Source organism: Anarhichas minor, unplaced genomic scaffold (genome assembly GCF_050575085.1).
Source record: "Anarhichas minor isolate MPS153535 unplaced genomic scaffold, ASM5057508v1 ptg000168l, whole genome shotgun sequence".
Lineage (NCBI taxonomy): Eukaryota > Metazoa > Chordata > Actinopteri > Perciformes > Anarhichadidae > Anarhichas > Anarhichas minor.
The window spans coordinates 25,592-48,186 of NW_027466614.1; the positions used below are offsets into that span (position 1 = coordinate 25,592).

Here is a 22,595-nt window from a genome sequence, read left to right on the forward strand (position 1 = left end):
GGACTGGAGAAGAAGAATGGGCAGAGCAGGTTTATTCACGCTCTGCGCTCTGAGTCAGGGCAAGAAGTCAGAGACGCAAATGAGATCCGGAGGAGAGCGGTGAGTTTTTACTCTGAGGAATACACCAATGACAATGAACTGTTTGAGTCCTTCTGTAGAGAGCTGCCAAAGGTCCCAGAGGATGTGAACGCCGGGTTGGAGGGTCCTCTGGTGACAGATGAACTGTACGCGACTCTGCAGGGCATGGAGGGGAGGAAGGACCCAGGAATCGATGGGATCACAATAGAGCTCTACAAAGAGTTCTGGAGCGTGATGGGGGAGGATCTATTAACTGTTTTTAACGAGAGTTTTAAAGACATGATGCTACCGCTCAGTTGCAGGAGGGCAGTAATAACTTTGCTACCGAAAAAAGGAGACCCGCAAGAAATGAAGAACTGGCGTCCTGTGTCCCTTCTCTGCTCAGACTACAAGATCCTGTCCAAAGCGCTGGCCAACCGGCTGAGAGAGGTGATGGACCAGGTGATCCACCGAGACCAGACCTAAGGTGTGCCTGGCAAAATGTGTACCTTAATTCGTGATATTTTGGAAATCTCTGGTTCTTTGGGCATTAAAACTGGTCTCATTTCGCTAGACCAGGAAAAGGCTTTTGACTGGGTTGAGCACCTTTACCTCTGGAAGACTCTAGAGAGTTTTGGCCTCAGCCCAGGTCTCATAGCTATGATCAAGGTTTTGTACCAGGACATTGAGAGTGTACTGAAAATGAATGGAGGTCTTAGTGCCCCCTTTAGAGTGTCTAGAGGGGTGAGACAGGGCTGCTGCCTCTCAAGGATGCTGTATGTGCTGGCTATTGAACCCATGTTGTGCAAAATCAGAGCGAACATTGAAGGTCAGGTTTTAAAGGGTTTTAACAAAAGTTTTGTTTTATCAGCTTATGCTGACGACGTTGTTGTCTTTGTTAAAAACCAAGAGGAGGTCAGTAAACTGACCACTATTGTCAAAGACTTCGGCACCCTGTCAGCCGCAAAGGTTAACTGGGCAAAGAGCGAAGCACTGGCAGTGGGGAACTGGAGGGAGGGTCTGCCCAGTCTACCAGGGGGGTTGACCTGGAAAAAAGACGGGTTTAAATATCTTGGTGTGTATGTGGGGAATAAATGTACTGTAAACCAGAACTGGGAGGGAGTTGTGGAGAAAATGCAGGGAAGACTGGCAAAGTGGAAATGGCTAAAGCCACAGATGTCATACAGAGGCAGGACTCTGGTCATCAACAATCTGGTGGCTTCGGCTCTGTGGCACAAGCTGGCCTGCATGCACCCCCCTAAAGGCCTCACACAGAGACTACAGGCCATCCTCACAGACTTCTTCTGGGACAGGCTGCACTGGGTCCCTCAGAGCGTACTCGTTTTACCTAAGGAGGAGGGGGGGTCAGGGGCTGGTGCACATTGACAGCAGAGTGACTACTTTCAGGTTCCAGTTTATACAGAGATATCTCACAGGTCCAACGGATGTGGTGTGGAGAGGTGTGACAGCTGGTCTGGGAGTGGACGCTGCACTTTTTAAAATGGATTTCAATCTTTTTAAATTGTGTGGATTATCTCCTTTTTACCAGTCACTTTTTAAGGCATGGAACTGTTTTAAATGGATGAGACCGGAACCCACGTGCTCACTACACTCGCTGCTTCGGGAACCGCTGGTGTACGGAGCCAGGTTGGGCATACAGGACGGTACAACTCTAGGTCTCAGCAGCATGTTGTGCTCCTCCGGAACCACCACCCTGAGGAGACTAGTGGATGTAGCCGGTCCTGGACTGACAGACGCACCTGCAGTGGCTTCTCTACTCGGGCTGAAATCCATCCGGCAGAGCACGAGGATCCTGAGCAGGTGGGCGGGGAGACTGACGGAGAACGAGGTCGAGATACTGCAGGAGTACGACAGAGGAGAGGAAGCTCCTGACTCTACAGATCCATTTCCGGATTTAGGATTTATTCCACAGCTGAATGGGGTCTCAGGACCATCATTCAATGAAACAGTCTAAACTCTTGGACCTCCACACAGTGAAAGGGAAAACTGTCTACACAAACTGTGTGAAAGTGCTCAACAGAAACAAACTGAACCAGAGAGCCGACACTGTGTGGAGACAGAAACTGGACTTGGACACTGGTGTGAAACCAGTTTGGAGGGTTTCATACAGACCTCCTATTAAAAAGAGAACTGGAGATCTACAGTGGGGGATCCTACACGGTGCTATTGCTGTTAACGCTTTTATTTCTGTCATTAATCCCACCGTTTGTAGCCAATGTCCATTCTGTGAAACAGTGGAGACCGTTTTCCACAGTTGTTATCATTGTGACAGACTCTGTAACACACTGCAGGATGTTTTTAAAGGGTTTGGTGAGACCTGGTCCTGGGACCACCTTCATTCTAGGAGTCTGCTATAAAAAGTGAACTCCTCCAAGTGGAAGCTGTTGAACCACTTGGTTGGAGAGGCCAAACTATCTATCTATACAAGCAGGAAGAACAGAGTAGAGGACAGAGCAGGACAGGAAGCTCTTCCTGTCTTCATCTCTCTGGTCAGAGCCAGAGTCTGGGTGGATTTTAGATATTTTAACAGTGTGAACAACATGCAGGATTTTAATGAAAAATGGTGCTACAATGAGATAATATGTTGTGTGTCTGGAGACGAAGTAGTGTTTAACACTCCTTTTAATACATTGGGAAACAATATGAACATTCGTTCATATTGTTTTTTAAGTAAATAAAGGTTTCTAAAAATCAAATCTCTCTCTCTCTCTCTCTCTCTCTGTCTCTCTGTCTCTCAGCACCATCTTCTTTCACTTCCGTCTCTCAGTGATCATGACGGCAGTCGGCGCAGAAGTTGGCGTGTCGTGGTTCCTGACATCAGGAGTCGTTGGTTTCCTCATCGTCCTCCTCCTCTCCATCTTCCTCACAGCTCTCTGCAGCGAGTGCAGCAGGTCAGCTGGTTCTGTGTTCTATATTTCTATTTCTGTCTACGAATGCATGTTCTGATCCAAACCAACAATCCGAAGCCGAAAATATCTTCTTCCTGTGTGCCATAGAGCTCTATTACAAACACATCAATGCTGTTGCATTGGGTGACATGTTCCTTCATTATCATAAACATACACACTATAGTTTATTTTGACGCGTGAGAGTCGTCACACGGCAGCTATTTGGCTATTTACACCTGATTTAGCAATAGCTAACTAACCAAAAAGCCTTCTGACACAAAGGAGCACTAAAAGGTAGGTAGAGGAGGATTTAGGAGTAGTAGTAGAATGTCAAAGTATATTAAAGGAACAGTGTGTGACATTTATGGGGATTAATTGATAGCAATGGAATATAATATTCATAACTGTGTTTTAATCGGTGTATAATCACCTGCAACTAAGAATCATAGTGTTCCCGTTAGCTTAGGGAAAGCCATTTATATCCACGTAGGGAGCAGGTTGTCTTCCACGGAGTCCGCCATCTTGCACCGCCATGTTTCTACAGCAACCCAGAACGGACAAACAGAACACTGGCTCTAGAGAGAGACTTTAATGTATAGACACACACACACACAGACACACACACACACAGACACAAACACACACACACATAGACACAAACACACACACACACACACACACACACACATAGACACACACAGACACACACACACACACATAGACACACACAAACACACACAGACACACACACACAGACACAAACACACACACACATAGACACAAACACACACACACACAAACACACACACACACACACACACACATAGACACACACAAACACACACAGACACACACACACACACACACACAGACACAAACACATAGCCACAAACACACATAGACACAAACACACACACACACACATAGACACACACACACAGACACACACAGACACACACACACACACACACACACACATAGACACACACACACAGACACACATAGACACAAACACACACACACAGACATAGACACACACACACACACATAGACACAAACACACACACACAGACATAGACACACACACACACACATAGACACACACAGACACACACACACAGACACAAACACATAGCCACAAACACACATAGACACAAACACACACACACACACATAGACACACACACACAGACACACACAGACACACACACACACACACACACACACATAGACACACACACACAGACACACATAGACACAAACACACACACACAGACATAGACACACACACACACACATAGACACAAACACACACACACAGACATAGACACAAACACACACATACACACACACATGGACACAAACACACACACACAGACACACACATAGACACAAACACACACACACACATAGACACAAACACACACACACACACACACATAGACACAAACACACACACACAGACACACACATAGACACAAACACACACACACACATAGACACAAACACACACACACACATAGACACAAACACACACACAGACACAAACACATACACACATGGACACAAACACACACACACACAGACACAAAGACACACTCACACACACACACACATAGACACAAACACACACACACACACACACATAAACACACACACACACACACACATCGACACACACATAGACACACACAGACACAAACACACACATGGACACAAACACACACACACACACATGGACACAAACACACACACACACACATGGACACACACACACATAGACACAAACACACACACACACACACACATAAACACACACACACACACACACATAGACACACACATAGACACACACATAGACACACACAGACACAAACACACACACACACATGGACACAAACACACACACACACACAAACACGCACACGAAGCGCGAGCAGAGAGGCCGCTGTGGTGAAGGGAAGATGACATGTTTGTCACTGTACGTTCATGTTACAACCCGGCTCAAAGGCTGCAGCATGAAGGTATAAAAGTAATAAATAAACATTTATTCAAACTAAACAAACTAAACAAATAAGCAGCCGTCTCAGCCAAAGAAGAGGCAGAGAGAGCCATGTTGAGATGCGTCTTAATAGACAGCAAACAGGACACAGACCCCTGGTGGAAGGGAGGGTTCGCACAGTGCAAGGAAATATTTGCAAGAAAAAAAACCTGTTTCTTTTTCAATACAACTGTGCAACAAGCGTGGACACGTAAACAAAAGTGAGACATAATTCAATGTGCCACCGCTGCCATGTTTACAAAAGCACAGCAGGTTTCTCTGCTGGCTGAGACAAAGCAGCACCAGAGATATGAATCACTTTATATCGTGACTTTCTTGTTGTAAACAAACAAGCAACCGAATTTATTCGTTTTTATTTGTTGTCTATATATGTTTTTAAGCAATTATTGAGTCATGTAAAGCAGAGTATTAATGAGAGCAGCTCCTAGTTGTACTAAAATCTAAAAGATAACTCACCTTACCTCAGGGAATATAATATATCAACAAGAGTGTGTTTGGATGGAAGAGGATCATCAAATGATTTGAAATCCTAACTTCTAGGACTGATCTTCTCACTTTGATCATACGTGAAGTGGAGCCTTCACTTTTCATTTTAAATCAGTTTCATGAATTAAATCTCATTCACATTCAACATTACATGTATTAAGTAGAACATTAAAGTTATTATTAACAATATCCAGTGGCTCAGAGGCGGAGCGGCTCGTTGCCTTTAGTGGGGGAAAGACTACAGACGTCAGTCCTCTTACAATGTACCATATGTATAGAATACTCAGTAAGGTGTACGCTAAGATATAATACAGCATGAACACAACTATATAGAGTGCAGGGTCAATAGTGAGCCACACACATGATAAACAGCTGGAGGTCTGAATACAGTGTATAAACTATAAATCACATATATATACATGGAGTACTTGTTCGCTGGCTGCTGTCATATGGTGATAGCATGTTTTACAAACGCTGTAAGGGTATTTAAAGTGTAGATCAGCGCAATGCTGTGTTACGGGTTCAATGAACACATATCCAGAAGAAGGAAGAGAAAAAAATCCCAAAGGTCCAAAACCTGACGACAGTCCCAGAAGTCTCCGGGTTGTTCAGCTTAATATAATAATAATATATCATTTATAATAAGGTTGACCTGATTCGTCTTGTCTTGTTTTCTAGGCGTTCGTTTGAGCTGAGAGACTCTGAGGCGGACAAAGATCCCTCAGCTCTCATCAAAGTGGTAAGAGATCTTTGACCTTTCAACTCCATCCTGATTTTTCCATCTGTTCATTTCAAACAATGAAACGTCAGAGAAGACGGAACAAAGAGCTGTTAGTGTCATGTTGATTGACAGGCGAAGCTGGAAGAAGCCGTGGTGGTGAGAGACAATCCGATGATCAACCAGTGCCTGAGAGATGAGACAGGTGAGTGAAGTTCTGAACAGCAACAGATGACCATTCGTTGTTTTGTCTCTTATCCATCTTTTCCTTGTGTGTGTGTGTGTGTGTGTGTGTGTGTGTGTGTGTGTGTGTGTGTGTGTGTGTGTGTGTGTGTGTGTGTGTGCGTGCGTGCTCAGACTTAAATCCTGGAAAAGGAAACACTGTGTCCTTCACTCCATGGAGGAGCCACTTGGGGGCGCCACAGAACCACCACGGTCAGTCTGCCTGATCAGTAAATGTTCAACATGTCAGACATGAGATGCTTGAGGGTGAGCTCACAGAGTATGCGTTGCGGCCGCTGATAGCACCAAAAATCATTCGCAACCGCCACCGCAAGGTCAGACTCACTAAACATCTGCACCAATGATATTGCAGCTTAAACAACCCATAAAGTGTTGCAGCTGAGTGCAACTATCCAAATGACAAAGTATAGATTCTGCTCTTGAGGCGATGCCTCGGTTGTGGGAGGGGAGAGTCTGAGCTACAAACCCCACGTCTTTCTCATTTATGTTCAAAAACGATCATCATCACATTTGAAGATCATTTATTTGCAGCGACTGCATCCAAACAACCAAGCAGTCTGAGCGGACACGCCTTAGAAATGTACTTCTGCTACAACCAACTCTTTAAAGACGCTAATAATGTAATAATTACATGAATTGGACTCGTTTGCATAAAGGGTCAGTTCTAGAGCCAAATGTCTGTATATTACGTACTTTGAGTGCAAATAGCACAATATCACAGAGACACGATTGGCTCGGCATCGAAGGCGTACATTTCACCATCTGTGGGTGGTTTGACAATGACATGGTTTTGTCTTATTTGTGCAAAAGCTGTGCAATCCTTTTGTGAATTTAGCCTTATTGCATTAGAGACGTTCTGTCTCTTCTAACATGCTCACTGACCAAAACAACATATCTGCTGGGTTTAAACCCTCCATGTGCTTTCAGTTCACTCTGTTCCTCTTATTTGTCCCAGTAAACAGCTGTAAAGTACGATATAGATATGATAATATGATATAGATCTCCTTTAAACAGACAAGAGCCTCTCTGTGTGTGTGTCTTTATACGTGTGTGTTTATCCTCAGATGGTCAGACCATCATGACATTATTATCATGTTAATAAGAAGAAACAAGTTAACAATCTCTACTTAGTTTTGTGGGACAACACTAACGATGCTCGATTCCACTGCTCTGTGTTCTCAGAAGAGGAGAACTCCGCCCCGTTCCCTCTGTGGAGGAGTCACCTGAACCAAGGTCTATACTTCATGTTTCTGTGACACAATAACGACAAACAACCAAGAAGGTAGAAGTGATCAGAGCAACATGTTCTCACATCTTCTCACATGTGCAGCTTGGTCAGTGGCAGTAAAGCTGGTGACACTGTAGCAAAAACGACTTGATAGATTATTTGACAATTACCTCTCGTCTTGTGAGGCAAGAGCCTGGAAGACGTTCAAATCAAGTAAAAGTATAAAATAATCACAATTCTGATATGAGGTTGTCGTGGTAACGTGATATGTCGCATATATCTGCATCATTTCAAGCCCTCAGTCTCTCACACTCAACCACTTAACAGGTGACATGAGATGGGTCCCTGAGGGTTCAGGGTTTCAGGCTCTGGGGGGACTTTGGGACTGGCCCTCCTCCTCAGGCTTTGTTTTTACTCGCGTGTGGCCCCCGAGCCTCAGCCTCTGCAGTGACATTAAACGCTCCTATCTTCAACAGATTTATGTTCAAACGATGCTGACCAACAAAACACAACTTTTTATGCCGATTCACTCAGGAGCTTTAAACGGCCTGTCAAGGTAATGACTGTGATGGTAATGAGCCCCTCCTTCTGTTCTGCATCGCCAGTAAGCTCAAAGTTTCTGTAACCAATCAGTCAAGAGTAAAACCAGATCGATGAAAAGTGCCTGCCATCGTTAGGATGTAGATCTGTGATGCTGAATTGAATGGATGATAACATGGTGGTCTGAGTGTGGGCTCAGGGCCGGAGACGCATGTTAACCATTAGAACTTCTTTTCTTTGCTCTAAAATCGTTTCCCCAGCTGTGTTTCAAAGTTACAGAAACTTTGATGCAAAACAGAAGGCGGGGCTTGTTACCGTAAGAAACATCTGTCTGTGTCTAAAGTTCCTAAGTAGAGCAGTGTAGTGTGTTCAACAGAAACGCAGTGAGAAGCAGCGCGTTAGCATGAATCAGGTGAAAATAGAAACGTTTAATCTCAGCGCTGCAACCACTTGCAGAGCTACACTCACGACATGCAGGCCGTGATGACGTCATGTTCTGACCATAGACTGTGTATAAGTGGACGCAGTCATCGTGATGTCACCCATTGGTTTGTGGACTGCTGTTTCGATCGAGTGCGTTGATTTCGCCGTCGCCATCTTGGATTATGGCCGTTGCCATGTTGTCTGGTAGCGGCAGCGACCTTTGTGAAACTGTTATGTCCGTCTTACAGATGTGAACAGCTCTAACGCTCCAGACAACATCTACCATACCATCAGGGGAGGAGGGAGCAGCAACCACGCTGACGTATCAGCACCGCTGACCAATCACGAGCCAGGGGAGGAGCCTGGCATTTGCTCCGCAGCGACGGGGGATTCGATGTACGTGCAAGTTAGTAAAACAGAGAGACCGACTGCGTTCCCTGTTCGTCCTCCTGAGGAGGTGCTGGTGGAGGACGTGTTTTCTCCTCCGCTGCCCGACAGGAAGACACAGCTGGAGGGATGATGATGAAGGCCGTGAGGCAACGGAAAGGACAGGACAGAGGATGAAGGATGAAGGATGGCAGCTAAAGGATGAAATCTGAAGACAAGAGATGAACGATACAAAAGATAAAACATAGAAACAACATAAAATATGCAGTGTTGGGAAGGCTACTTCTGAAAGTAATAGGTTACATATTACTAGTTACCCTCTTAAAAATGTAATAAGTACTATTTAAATTTGCTTCATCAAAGTTACTTATATTTATAAAGTTACAATATTACTTCTCTAACAAATGTTTAAACTGGGCAATAAGGTTTGAAATCGACGTTGACGACATTTTCTGCTAAAAAATAAAAAAGCGAATAAATGCTTGACAGTAATGTTTGAACACTTTTTATGATTTCAGAAAGAAAAGATTGTTGAATTACATTCTAGTCCGACTCCATGTTGTTTTTCTATGGCTCCTCTCTGCACCTTGTTCTCGCGGTAGTTAGAAGCATATAACAGCTCAAATATTCCAGATCTTTCAGCGACGTGCACGGAGTCGCACCGCTCATCGATGACACACTCGCCCCACACGCATCATCAATGTAGGCTGCAGTAACAGAAACAATTCTCTGGTCAGATAACATGGCCGACATCTTCACATTAAGAACTCAACATGAAGAAAACATTGTTCATCAACTGTGACAGGATGTAAACACAGAGTCCTCCTCTGGTCCACCAGAGTCCTGCTCTCTGTCCTCATGTCCAATCAAGTTCAGCTTGATCCTGGACCACCATGGATCCAGGTCTCTGTGAAGATGTGGGCTAAACAGTCACATGTATAGAAGTCATATTCTCATAGACTTCCATACAATCAGACTTCTTTTTGCAACCAGAGGAGTCGCCCCCTGGTGGACATTAGAGATAATGCAGGATTTAAGACGCTTCCGGCTTCACTCGGCAGAAGCGGCGGTTGCCTCCTGGTAGCAACACATCTCGGTGTGATCAGCCCTCAGGTTGCTTAGAGCAATGCGCATTGATTTGATTGACAAACTCAAACTAAAAGTCTTACAGTTACAACCGGCCCTTTGAGGGAAACCATGATGCTGATGTGGCCCAGAGTGAAGAGGAGTTTGAGACCCCTGATGTAGACCTCTACCTGCTGCTCACTGCATACGCCAACTAAATATCTTTGGATTGAACTTTGTAATCACCAACATTTTAATTCATGTAATTATATTCTTTCTCAGTAACTGTAATGGATAACGAGAACGTTAATGTTGTGCCGTTATGTGTAACTTTATTCATGATGTGTTACTCCCCAACACTGAAAATACGCTTGTGTTTCAAAACATGCTAAGTACCAGACTTACATGAAGTTGGAACTCATGGAAGATTTGAAATGCCTGTTTTAAAACAAATCAAACAAAATAAAGTGAAATACAACACACCGTGTTTTATGTAATTCCTTTTTATGAGTGGATTGATTGTCATAGTTTAAAAGAGAATATTGAACGGACAATTGAGCTACATTTCCTAACTCAACCACATCTTTAAGTTGTTTTTCATTCAAACGGAATTATTTGTGTCTCTTCAATTTGTAACAAATAAGAAATTCATGTCACCTAAATAACTCTTATTAATATTAATACTAGATTCTGATGATGGCTGACTGTTTATACTTTAGGTATACTATTTCAACAAATGTTTGAAATGTTATATTTTGTCAACATATCACATTGAGCAACACGACGCACTTGTTGTCAGTGTTTCTCTCTAACGGGTGACCAAACATTTGTTTATGTTTCGGTGAACATTTGATGCTTCCAGATTTGTGGCTTTTCATTTTGACCATGTTAAAAATGACGTATTAGTAATAACGTTGAGATTTGGACAAACAAACCTTGTGAAGGTGCCACTCTGGGCTCGGAGTAATTGTGACGTCATTTCTTACTTCTTTTCACTAGTTATACAAACTGATCAACGGATGAATGGAGACGATAATCAGCAGTGAATATAATCATTATAATCATAAGTTAACGTGTTAGTACTTTTACTGTAACAGGTTATTCTACAGTGTAATTACTTACAGATGAAAATGGTGAAGAGAATATCGGAATTGTGAATATCTTTGACCGGAAAAAAATGAAACTCGTCACAATATCCGATCAGAAAATTTAATACAAACATCAGTCAAACCATGTCTTCAAAACTAAGACAACATCTCAAATACAACGTCAACTCATGCAGAGCTATCGCTGGTAAAACAAGAAACCTTTTGGTTGACTTTACTCTTGAGCATGTGTGATTATCACAGCTCAGTGAGCGAACACAGGCATGCTAACAGCTGTGTGATCGTATAATGTGCTGAAACTGTTGGTGCTGCTTCAGAGCAGCTCCAAACATCCCATAATGAGTCCATAAACAACACAAGGTGCAACAATCAGCTGTCAGCAGCACAATTTAAACTAGTAGAAGTACAGTAGAGGTGAGGCTTCTTCAGCTCATGTAAGCAGAAGAAGCACATTCAGTGAACAGATCAGCCTTCTGGAGTCAGACACACTTTCAGGGATCAATACGTTGTGATCACTCCAGCAGATCAGACTTCACATCAAGGCAGTAATACAACACATGGAAACCACCGCATCAGCACTAAAACATTATTGCACCATCGTCCTGTTGACAGCATGTGTGTGGAGTCCTCACCTCTCACATTACAGTACCAGCATGTTAACAGTGATCAGCAGCATGGAAGACCATGACTGTCAAGGAGAAATAGTGCGTCACAATGATGACAGTAATTAGTATAATTAAAGGTATTTAGACTCATCCCATATTTACAGTTTATGATCTCATGAATTTGACTTTGTTAAAATTGTAACCGTTCACGTAAAGGAGTAGTATGCAACATTTATAGCATTAATAGAATATGAATACAAACAACTCTTTGATTCACTCTGTGTGTTGTCATCAGAGCTTCTCTTTTTGTTCACATTGCCGACCGGCCGCTCAGCTTTTACCCAGACGGCAACCTCCGGTTCTGAGTCTTAAAGCCGATGCTGAAGTGTCTTAAGACGTGCATTCTCTCTACTGACCATCAGGGGGCGACTCCTCTGGCTGCAAAAAGAAGTGAGATTGTATGGAAGTCTATGAGACAACGACTCTACTTCTCTCTTGGTGTGATGGACGGGTCTCTACCAGAGAAGTATACGCCGTCTCTACCTCACTCCTGTGCATTCCAAATATGGTCACTTCTGTTCATTGGTTGAAAAAACAACATGGCGACGGCCGTAATCCAAAATAGCGACGGCTTCAAAACATCAGTCCACAAACCAATGGGTGACGTCACCATGACTACGCCCACCTCTTATATGCGGCCTCTGTTTTTTATCGCACGTTAGTACACGTTAGTGCATGTGATCGTGCCCCACTGGTTAGCTCTGCACTGCTCTCATCCAGCGGTTACAGCTGATGATGTCATCATGACCGAAATTAAGCGTTATGGGGTAAATGTTGCCTCGTTTCAGAAGTTTGTCTTTGAAACTTAGCATCTTTTCATTTAAACCTAAGTGTTGTTATTATCTGGCAGAAATGGCCTTCCATATCCACCACTGGTGTTCAAAATATACTTAACAATAGAACAATAGTCCTCATGCACTCTGTATGGTCTCACAGCGAGATGAATAAGGCAGGCTGTAGTATCTACACTGTATTACAGTAAGGACTTCAGGGTGAGACGTCATTCACATTCTCCAACTTTACAACACAGAGGTGAATCACTGGGTGAGGCTCCTCTAAGCTGCTCTCATGAGCTATTAGCAACTTCCTGCTGACTTCCCCTCACCACAGCTGGACATTGCAAGCTGTCTGCTCGACAGACAACACTCCTGTGGAATAGAAGCGTTTTACGATTGAATCTTTAGTGCACAAACTGCAGTCCACTTTTCTTCCAAGTAAAAATCCGCCCTCAGATGTGCTGTTATTTAGTTCATACATTTCCCACAATTCCTATTAAATAACCCCAAAGAAGGGATGAAGGTTTGTTGGGGCAAGTCGATGATCCAGACATCTCGTCATCAGCTCTGTTCAGGCTGCCGGTGTCTGTTTCTTCTTCTAGCTGTTCTGTAACACACAGGCCAGTATTCTTGTCATCCTAAAAAAAAAACAATATGCTCCCAAAAATGCAAAGTCTATGACAGTGGAGTTTTAGGGTGAATTGTTCCTTTGAGAGAGGTTAAGCTAAATGATTCTTCTAAATGTAAAAGGGATCAGACTGTAGTTAAGAAACAAAGACAAAAGATCAGCTTCAAAACCAGCATGTACTGGATGTGACAGCAAGCCTTATCTGAGACCCCTCTGCTCTCCTCCTCCTCCTTCTCCTCCTCCACCTCCTACTCCTCCACCTCCTATTCCTCCTCCTCCTCCACCACCACCTATTCCTCCTCCTCCTCCTCCTACTCCTCCACCACCACCTATTCCTCCTCCTCCTCCTCCTATTCCTCCTCCTCCTCCACCACCACCTATTCCTCCTCCTCCTATTCCTCCTCCTCCTCCTCCTATTCCTCCTCCTCCTCCTATTCCTATTCCTATTCCTCCTCCTCCTCCTCTTCCTCCTCCTCCTCTTCCTCCTCCTCCTCTTCCTCCTCCTCCTCCTCCTCCTCCTCCTCTTCCTCTTCCTCCTCCTCTTCCTCCTCCTCCTCCTCCTATTCCTATTCCTCCTCCTCCTCCTCCTCCTCCTCGTCATCGTCCTCATCGTGGCAGTGCGTGATCTCCTGCGGAGCCTGAGGGAAGAAGTGGGGGGGCTGGATCTCGCTGACGGACCGAGTCAGCTGGTGCCGTTTGCACTCCATCTCGAGGTCGACGTCGTGGCGGTTCCGCGTGGCCAGCGGCGACTCTGTGTCGATGACGCTGATGTGGGCGTGCTCCACTGTTGACTCATGGGGCATCTGGGTAAGGAGAGTTTTCAACGTAAAGCCATGAATCCGAAAGCCTTTAAAGTGCAGAGACACAAAGGTGGGTCAGAGTGAAGCTCACCAGCACGTGTGCAGCTCGGAACAGATAGCTGAAGGGGTAGTACAGCAGGTTGATGAAGGAGGCGGCGTACAGGTCAGCATAGCGCATCACCTGGGAGGCGAACAGCGTCTGCCGGGATCCACTGCGGAACAGACTTCCCATCATGCCGTAGCACATGTCCATGTCATGTGTCACTTTCTGGAAGGACAAGGAGACTTATTATTTCTCCTCAATCCTGAGCATCCTAGCAGCCATGATTTGTCTTTTTGGCAGCAGACCAAACCTTTATACGCAAGGAGGAAGAATGTCTTCTTAATGGGAGTGGAACCTCTTTGAGTGCACGGGCATAAATACAGTTGTACTGAACTGCGGTCACTTAATGTAGACTTGTCTCTGTCTGCTGTGTTGAGTTCATAAATCATTTAGTCCAAATGAGTGCTGTTGTCGTGGTGTCAGTTAACCGTTATCTGCTTGAAACGTAGCTTCTACTCGCCGTAGTGAAGCTCATGTAACCACAAGTGGTGGCGGCGCCTGGTCGTGCACATCAGAAGTTTTGTAACTTCTAGTTCCTTCTAGTGGACTCTACTTTAGTGGACTCTACTTTAGTGGACTCTACTTTAGTGGAGCTCTACTTTAGTGGAGCCTACTTTAGTGGACTCTACTTTAGTGGACTCTACTTTAGTGGAGCCTACTTTAGTGGAGCTCTACTTTAGTGGACTCTACTTTAGTGGAGCTCTACTTTAGTGGACTCTACTTTAGTGGAGCTCTACTTTAGTGGACTCTACTTTAGTGGACTCTACTTTAGTGGAGCTCTACTTTAGTGGAGCCTACTTTAGTGGACTCTACTTTAGTGGAGCTCTACTTTAGTGGAGCCTACTTTAGTGGACTCTACTTTAGTGGAGCCTACTTTAGTGGACTCTACTTTAGTGGAGCTCTACTTTAGTGGACTCTACTTTAGTGGAGCCTACTTTAGTGGACTCTACTTTAGTGGAGCTCTACTTTAGTGGACTCTACTTTAGTGGAGCCTACTTTAGTGGAGCTCTTTTTACGTGAACAACAGGATGAAGAGATGATTGTGATGGAGACGGTTGTACCTTAATCCGTCTCTGCAGTGAGCTGATGTCGGGCCTCTCGTTGCTGCTGCTGTCCAGATGCCTGAGCAGCAAACACAGGTGTACTGTGACACGTTAACATTCACTGGGCAGAATGACAGCTGCAGTGGAACTGGATCACAGTGAAGCATTTGATGTTTTGAACACTATGAAGTCCATGTCATTGATAAGGAGTTATGTTTCATGCAGAACACAAAGGGTGTGTTACGTCTTCACTGATGACGTACTCGCTGTTTTACACAAATGTACACCGATGATTCAACAATGTAAACGCTAGTGGAAGACTAGGAAAAGTGTTATCTTCAGGGTTCCACTTGGTCTTTGATTGGATAGAACTAGATAAGTGGTACTAGACCAAATCCACTATTCTAGGATCTCGTCACAAACGGTCATGTCACTACTCTGCCACTGTATCTGGTCAATGAAACTAAACGTTATAGATAACGTTAAATTGGATCTTCAGCTGGAACATTTATTCCACTAAACCAGAGTTTTTACACAAATGACCAAATGTAGTGACTTTCACTTCATTTCATTTCACTCCAACAGCAGCTTATGACCAATTCATGCACATCATCCAAACACAATGCCTAAAAGAGACAGTTATTTATTGGGCCATCCATCATTGGAATAACAACAACCGCTTTCTTAATAGAACGCAGTGAGAAGTGAACATGAGCTGAACAGAGCGTAACACAAATGTGATGTTGTATAAAGTATGTATATGCACATGGAGCCCTGCATGCTGCCGACTCCTACACTCTCTGTAGACCGAGGCCTCACACAGCCCTGCTCAGCTCCATACACTGACGTAAAGACTGACACCTATCCACTCATCTGAGATCAGTCTGAGGCTGGTGTCGATGAAGAGATCGGTGCAGGGTAAATCAAATCAAATAGTGACTCCACACCACATCTGTTTTTGGAGCAAAGTTAGTCTGCTGGTTAGTTGGTCATTCTGTCGCTAAAAAGAGCATTAAGAAACTTTTGAAAGAATACATTGCAAGACACACCAACAGCTGACCAAACAAAGAGGAACTCACTTGTAAAGCTCTGCAAGGAGGCATTCCAGAGACTGAAGTTCCTCAAATATGGCTGAAAAACAACTTGCATTAGTACATCTATAATGCTTCAATCTTTAATAACACTTTTTACTTTGAACTATCACTGGTGGGCCGAGCTCTGGTCTGAGCTGCAGTGAGTTATTCTACGGTCACAACGTTCCACCTGGTTCCACTTGGTGAGATGAAGAGCTCTGGAAAAAACATCTTCTGTCATGCTTGGTGATGTTTGTGTATTATTTACTAACCCTCTAATAATATCCATTTTGTACATTGATGATTAAGTAACAGTGAACTACCGCTAAAGCTGTTACTAAAATTTGAATAACGTGATCTCTAATAAAGCCAGATCATAACTGCTCTCAAGGTCTGTTGCTGCTAAAATCACGCCGTTAAATTCAACTAGAAACAGAAGTTAGGCAGCCATATATGTCCATGTATGCATGAGTGAGTACAGGTCTATGTATACATGAGTGAGTACAGGTCTATGTATACATGAGTGAGTACAGGTCTATGTATGCATGAGTGAGTACAGGTCTATGTATGCATGAGTGAGTACAGGTCTATGTATGCATGAGTGAGTACAGGTCCATGTATACATGAGTGAGTACAGGTCTATGTATACATGAGTGAGTACAGGTCTATGTATGCATGAGTGAGTACAGGTCTATGTATACATGAGTGAGTACAGGTCTATGTATGCATGAGTGAGTACAGGTCTATGTATGCATGAGTGAGTACAGGTCTATGTATACATGAGTGAGTACAGGTCTATGTATACATGAGTGAGTACAGGTCTATGTATGCATGAGTGAGTACAGGTCTATGTATACATGAGTGAGTACAGGTCTATGTATACATGAGTGAGTACAGGTCTATGTATGCATGAGTGAGTACAGGTCTATGTATGCATGAGTGAGTACAGGTCTATGTATGCATGAGTGAGTACAGGTCTATGTATACATGAGTGAGTACAGGTCTATGTATGCATGAGTGAGTACAGGTCTATGTATACATGAGTGAGTACAGGTCTATGTATGCATGAGTGAGTACAGGTCTATGTATACATGAGTGAGTACAGGTCTATGTATGCATGAGTGAGTACAGGTCTATGTATACATGAGTGAGTACAGGTCTATGTATACATGAGTGAGTACAGGTCTATGTATGCATGAGTGAGTACAGGTCTATGTATACATGAGTGAGTACAGGTCTATGTATGCATGAGTGAGTACAGGTCTATGTATACATGAGTGAGTACAGGTCTATGTATGCATGAGTGAGTACAGGTCTATGTATGCATGAGTGAGTACAGGTCTATGTATACATGAGTGAGTACAGGTCTATGTATGCATGAGTGAGTACAGGTCTATGTATACATGAGTGAGTACAGGTCTATGTATGCATGAGTGAGTACAGGTCTATGTATGCATGAGTGAGTACAGGTCTATGTATACATGAGTGAGTACAGGTCTATGTATGCATGAGTGAGTACAGGTCTATGTATACATGAGTGAGTACAGGTCTATGTATGCATGAGTGAGTACAGGTCTATGTATACATGAGTGAGTACAGGTCTATGTATACATGAGTGAGTACAGGTCTATGTATGCATGAGTGAGTACAGGTCTATGTATACATGAGTGAGTACAGGTCTATGTATGCATGAGTGAGTACAGGTCTATGTATACATGAGTGAGTACAGGTCTATGTATGCATGAGTGAGTACAGGTCTATGTATACATGAGTGAGTACAGGTCTATGTATGCATGAGTGAGTACAGGTCTATGTATACATGAGTGAGTACAGGTCTATGTATGCATGAGTGAGTACAGGTCTATGTATACATGAGTGAGTACAGGTCTATGTATACATGAGTGAGTACAGGTCTATGTATACATGAGTGAGTACAGGTCTATGTATGCATGAGTGAGTACAGGTCTATGTATACATGAGTGAGTACAGGTCTATGTATACATGAGTGAGTACAGGTCTATGTATGCATGAGTGAGTACAGGTCTATGTATACATGAGTGAGTACAGGTCTATGTATACATGAGTGAGTACAGGTCTATGTATACATGAGTGAGTACAGGTCTATGTATGCATGAGTGAGTACAGGTCTATGTATACATGAGTGAGTACAGGTCTATGTATGCATGAGTGAGTACAGGTCTATGTATGCATGAGTGAGTACAGGTCTATGTATGCATGAGTGAGTACAGGTCTATGTATACATGAGTGAGTACAGGTCTATGTATGCATGAGTGAGTACAGGTCTATGTATGCATGAGTGAGTACAGGTCTATGTATACATGAGTGAGTACAGGTCTATGTATACATGAGTGAGTACAGGTCTATGTATGCATGAGTGAGTACAGGTCTATGTATGCATGAGTGAGTACAGGTCTATGTATGCATGAGTGAGTACAGGTCTATGTATACATGAGTGAGTACAGGTCTATGTATGCATGAGTGAGTACAGGTCTATGTATACATGAGTGAGTACAGGTCTATGTATACATGAGTGAGTACAGGTCTATGTATGCATGAGTGAGTACAGGTCTATGTATGCATGAGTGAGTACAGGTCTATGTATACATGAGTGAGTACAGGTCTATGTATACATGAGTGAGTACAGGTCTATGTATACATGAGTGAGTACAGGTCTATGTATGCATGAGTGAGTACAGGTCTATGTATACATGAGTGAGTACAGGTCTATGTATGCATGAGTGAGTACAGGTCTATGTATACATGAGTGAGTACAGGTCTATGTATGCATGAGTGAGTACAGGTCTATGTATGCATGAGTGAGTACAGGTCTATGTATGCATGAGTGAGTACAGGTCTATGTATGCATGAGTGAGTACAGGTCTATGTATACATGAGTGAGTACAGGTCTATGTATGCATGAGTGAGTACAGGTCTATGTATACATGAGTGAGTACAGGTCTATGTATGCATGAGTGAGTACAGGTCTATGTATACATGAGTGAGTACAGGTCTATGTATGCATGAGTGAGTACAGGTCTATGTATGCATGAGTGAGTACAGGTCTATGTATACATGAGTGAGTACAGGTCTATGTATACATGAGTGAGTACAGGTCTATGTATGCATGAGTGAGTACAGGTCTATGTATACATGAGTGAGTACAGGTCTATGTATACATGAGTGAGTACAGGTCTAGTCTCACAGCTCTTGTCCGTCCACACATGCAGCTCCTGGGCCAGCTCAGGTATCACCAGGAACGTCCTCCAGCCCTGGCGCTTCTTGGATTTGAGGATGTCACCAAAAATGTGGTCTCCAATGTAGATGATGTCCTTTCCTTTAGCGCCCAGCAAGTCGCACACGATGTCAGAGGAACCTGGGATTACAAAAAAAGCTTTAATTTCATCCCCACTATGAAAAGCTCTAGAAGCAATAATCAATGATGCTTTTATATAAAAGTAGCAATTACAGCTGAGATTCAACCCCACACAAGGTGTTACATCTCAGGCTTGTGCTACTGCTGCTGCCCACATTTCATTTAACTAATGTTTCCATGAGTCAGCACATCAGCTCTGTTACTCCCATGTTGCACAATGTACTTATTCATGGCATCTTTCTTCTTCTCTTTCTTAAAGTGAATATTTCTGACCATATAAGGCAAGGCAAGTTTATAAGTATAGCACATTTCAACAACAAGGTAATTCAAAGTGCTTCACATAAAACCATTAAAAGCATCAAAACATAAGGCAAAAGAAAAGGAGATTTAAAAACAATTAAGAACATTCATTGAAACAATAAAAACAGTGTAACAAATAAAATACAGTAGTAAAATGCAGAAATGCAGGAAATTGATTAATATATTAATTGAATCTGGTTCAATTAAAGGCAGCAAACAGAAAAGTCTTCAGTCTTGATTTAAAGGAGCTGAGGGTCTCAGCAGACCTGCAGCTTTCTGGACTTTGTTCCAGATCTGTGGAGCAGAAGAACTGAACGCTGCTTCTCCATGTTTAGTTCTGACTCTGGGAACAGAAAGTAGACCGGTCCCAGACGACCTAAGGGGTCGGGATGGTTCATAAGGTAGCAGCACATCAGAGATGTGTTTTGGCCCTAAACCATTCAGTGCTTTATAAACCAGCAGCAGGATTTTAAAGTCAATTCTTTGTTGGACAGGAAGCCAGTGCAAAGACCTCAGAACTGGAGTGATGTGATCCACCCTCCTGGTCTTAGTGAGGACTCGATATAAGATATACAGATGCTGATGTAAACAAATCAGCATCCAGAACTGTTCCCTCTGTGTCCCCGTTAGAAGCATGTATTGTAATGAGTCTGTATGAATCACAGTCAGCTACTGTGAGATGCATGTGCAATCAGCAGATATGACATTAGGACACACATTGAGGAGTGTTTGTGTGAATATTTCAATTCTTAAAGCAAGTCAAGGGAATTAAAACCACAACCAGCTGTGTTAAGAGGGTTCCTTATTTACCTCCAGAGTAGACGATGCCATGCTGGAGAGGTCCCGTGTACGTGCCGATCTTCAGCCGACCTGTGGTCTGAAAGAAAGCAGGGCTGTGGTTACGCTGGTCTATTCACTGCCACCATTGTCATCTGATCATGCCCAGACGCACTAACTGTCAGGTCTGTGCGCTTTCAGATGGGATCATCCAGACCACATGGCGAGGTGGGCTGGATAGGGTTGAGTTTGGATCTCAGTGAGTTGTGAACAGCATGTGAACACAATCCAGACTCCGAATCTGTAACACACTTTTCTCATCACTCAGTGTATCTGCTCTTAACCATTTGCAGGTCATCCAAAACGCTGCCGCCAGATTACTCACCAAGACAAATCCACGGTCTCACATCACCCCCGTACTCAGATCTCTCCACTGGCTCCCTGTAGCATTTAGGATCCACTTCAAAATCCTCACTCTCACTTACAGAGCACTACACGGTCAGGCTCCCACATATGTAGCTGATTTACTTCACCCGCCCGCGCTCTCAGGTCAGACGTGTTAGGTCTTCTGTCTGTCCCACGCACTCGCCTTAAGACCCGTGGTGACCGAGCCTTTGAGGCAGTAGCACCGAGGCTGTGGAATGATCTGCCTGCACCTCTACGCTTTGCAGATTCTGTGAATTCATTCCAGAATCAGCTCAAGACACATCTGTTTAGACTGGCGTTTGACTAAAAGCTCATGTCCCAGGCCAGCTTTTAAACCATGTTTTAATTTTGTACTTTCAGTGTGTATGTAAATTATTGGCCCTTATATGGTCACATTGTGTTTTTTACGTCTCTAATCCTGCCCTGTTAAGCACTTTGTGACTTATGTCTGTATAAAGCTCTTTATAAATAAATCTTATTTACTAATCAAACATAGGTCTCCATCATGTTGGAGCACAGCTGAGACCTGCTGTCTGAGTCGGTTAAGTTACTGATGATGGAAGCACAACATTTCATGATTTTGCTACAAAAAGCTTTGAAACAACAAAAATATCCAATAAAGCAATGAAAGAAGCCAGCTAACAGTGCAGCGAGGAGGAGTAAGCAGCAACAATAAGGGGCTGCTTTCACTGACAACAACTTAAATTGTTTATCCGCCATTTTAACGCCGCTGCTTTGCCCACTAAATATATCCGATCATTATTTGATTTTAGTAATGTGTTAGTACAGTATGGTATTTTGTCCATGCAGGCTCCTGTAGTACACACTCACAGTGTCCACTTGCCGCAGCACTGTTCCCTCTCCAAAGAACACAGGCTTGCGAGCGTCCACCAAGATCAGGTCAAAGTAGGACTTCCAGGGCCGGTGGGGTGAACCCGGCTGTGATAAATACACACACACACGCACACACACCATCTATGAGGTCAATGGTTCTTAAGTCAACCATGGTTGTACAGTAACACGTCTCCTCATCTCATTCGTGATAATTGAGAGCTGCTGTTTCTTATTGTTTGGATCATCAGACCACATCTGCTCCACTTTGATTCAAATCTATTAAGATTCCTGACGGTACAACTGTTATTAAATCATTGTTACCTTTGGGCCGTGAGGAAAGTCAAAGAGGTAGGTCATGATTTTCTGGAAGAAGACAAGAGAGCTTTCTATTAGATTTGTCTTAACATGCTGGCCCAGAACAATACAGAACAAAGGGAAACTCTATTCCATCATTAACATCCCCGACCATTAGAACTGTATAACCATTCATGCAGCAGTGAAAATGAATGGCTACATTGTGACAGTGTAGGCCGTCTGAGTGGACCTTCCTCT

General features: G+C 43.5%; 1 protein-coding gene across 7 annotated transcripts in view; it reads right to left on the reverse strand.

Annotated features, from left to right (window-relative positions):
- Nucleotides 1-11,313: 11,313 nt before the first annotated feature.
- Nucleotides 11,314-22,595, reverse strand: part of nt5c2a (5'-nucleotidase, cytosolic IIa) — a 30,893-nt gene continuing 19,611 nt past the window's right edge. For 2 of the 7 annotated variants that reach the window (XM_076085546.1, XM_076085545.1), the window contains 8 exons: nt 22,365-22,406; nt 22,041-22,148; nt 20,817-20,883; nt 19,536-19,706; nt 16,319-16,370; nt 15,258-15,318; nt 14,185-14,361; nt 13,828-14,096 (listed from right to left, as the gene is read on the reverse strand). In XM_076085546.1, coding sequence (XP_075941661.1) covers nt 13,860-14,096; nt 14,185-14,361; nt 15,258-15,318; nt 16,319-16,370; nt 19,536-19,706; nt 20,817-20,883; nt 22,041-22,148; nt 22,365-22,406 — 915 coding nt within the window. In that variant the 3' untranslated portion in view covers nt 13,828-13,859. Of the gene's footprint in view, nt 13,273-13,827; nt 14,141-14,184; nt 14,362-15,257; nt 15,319-16,318; nt 16,371-19,535; nt 19,707-20,816; nt 20,884-22,040; nt 22,149-22,364; nt 22,407-22,595 lie in introns of those variants that run through there. The other 5 variants (XM_076085544.1, XM_076085542.1, XM_076085548.1 and 2 more) reach the window with 5 other exon arrangements.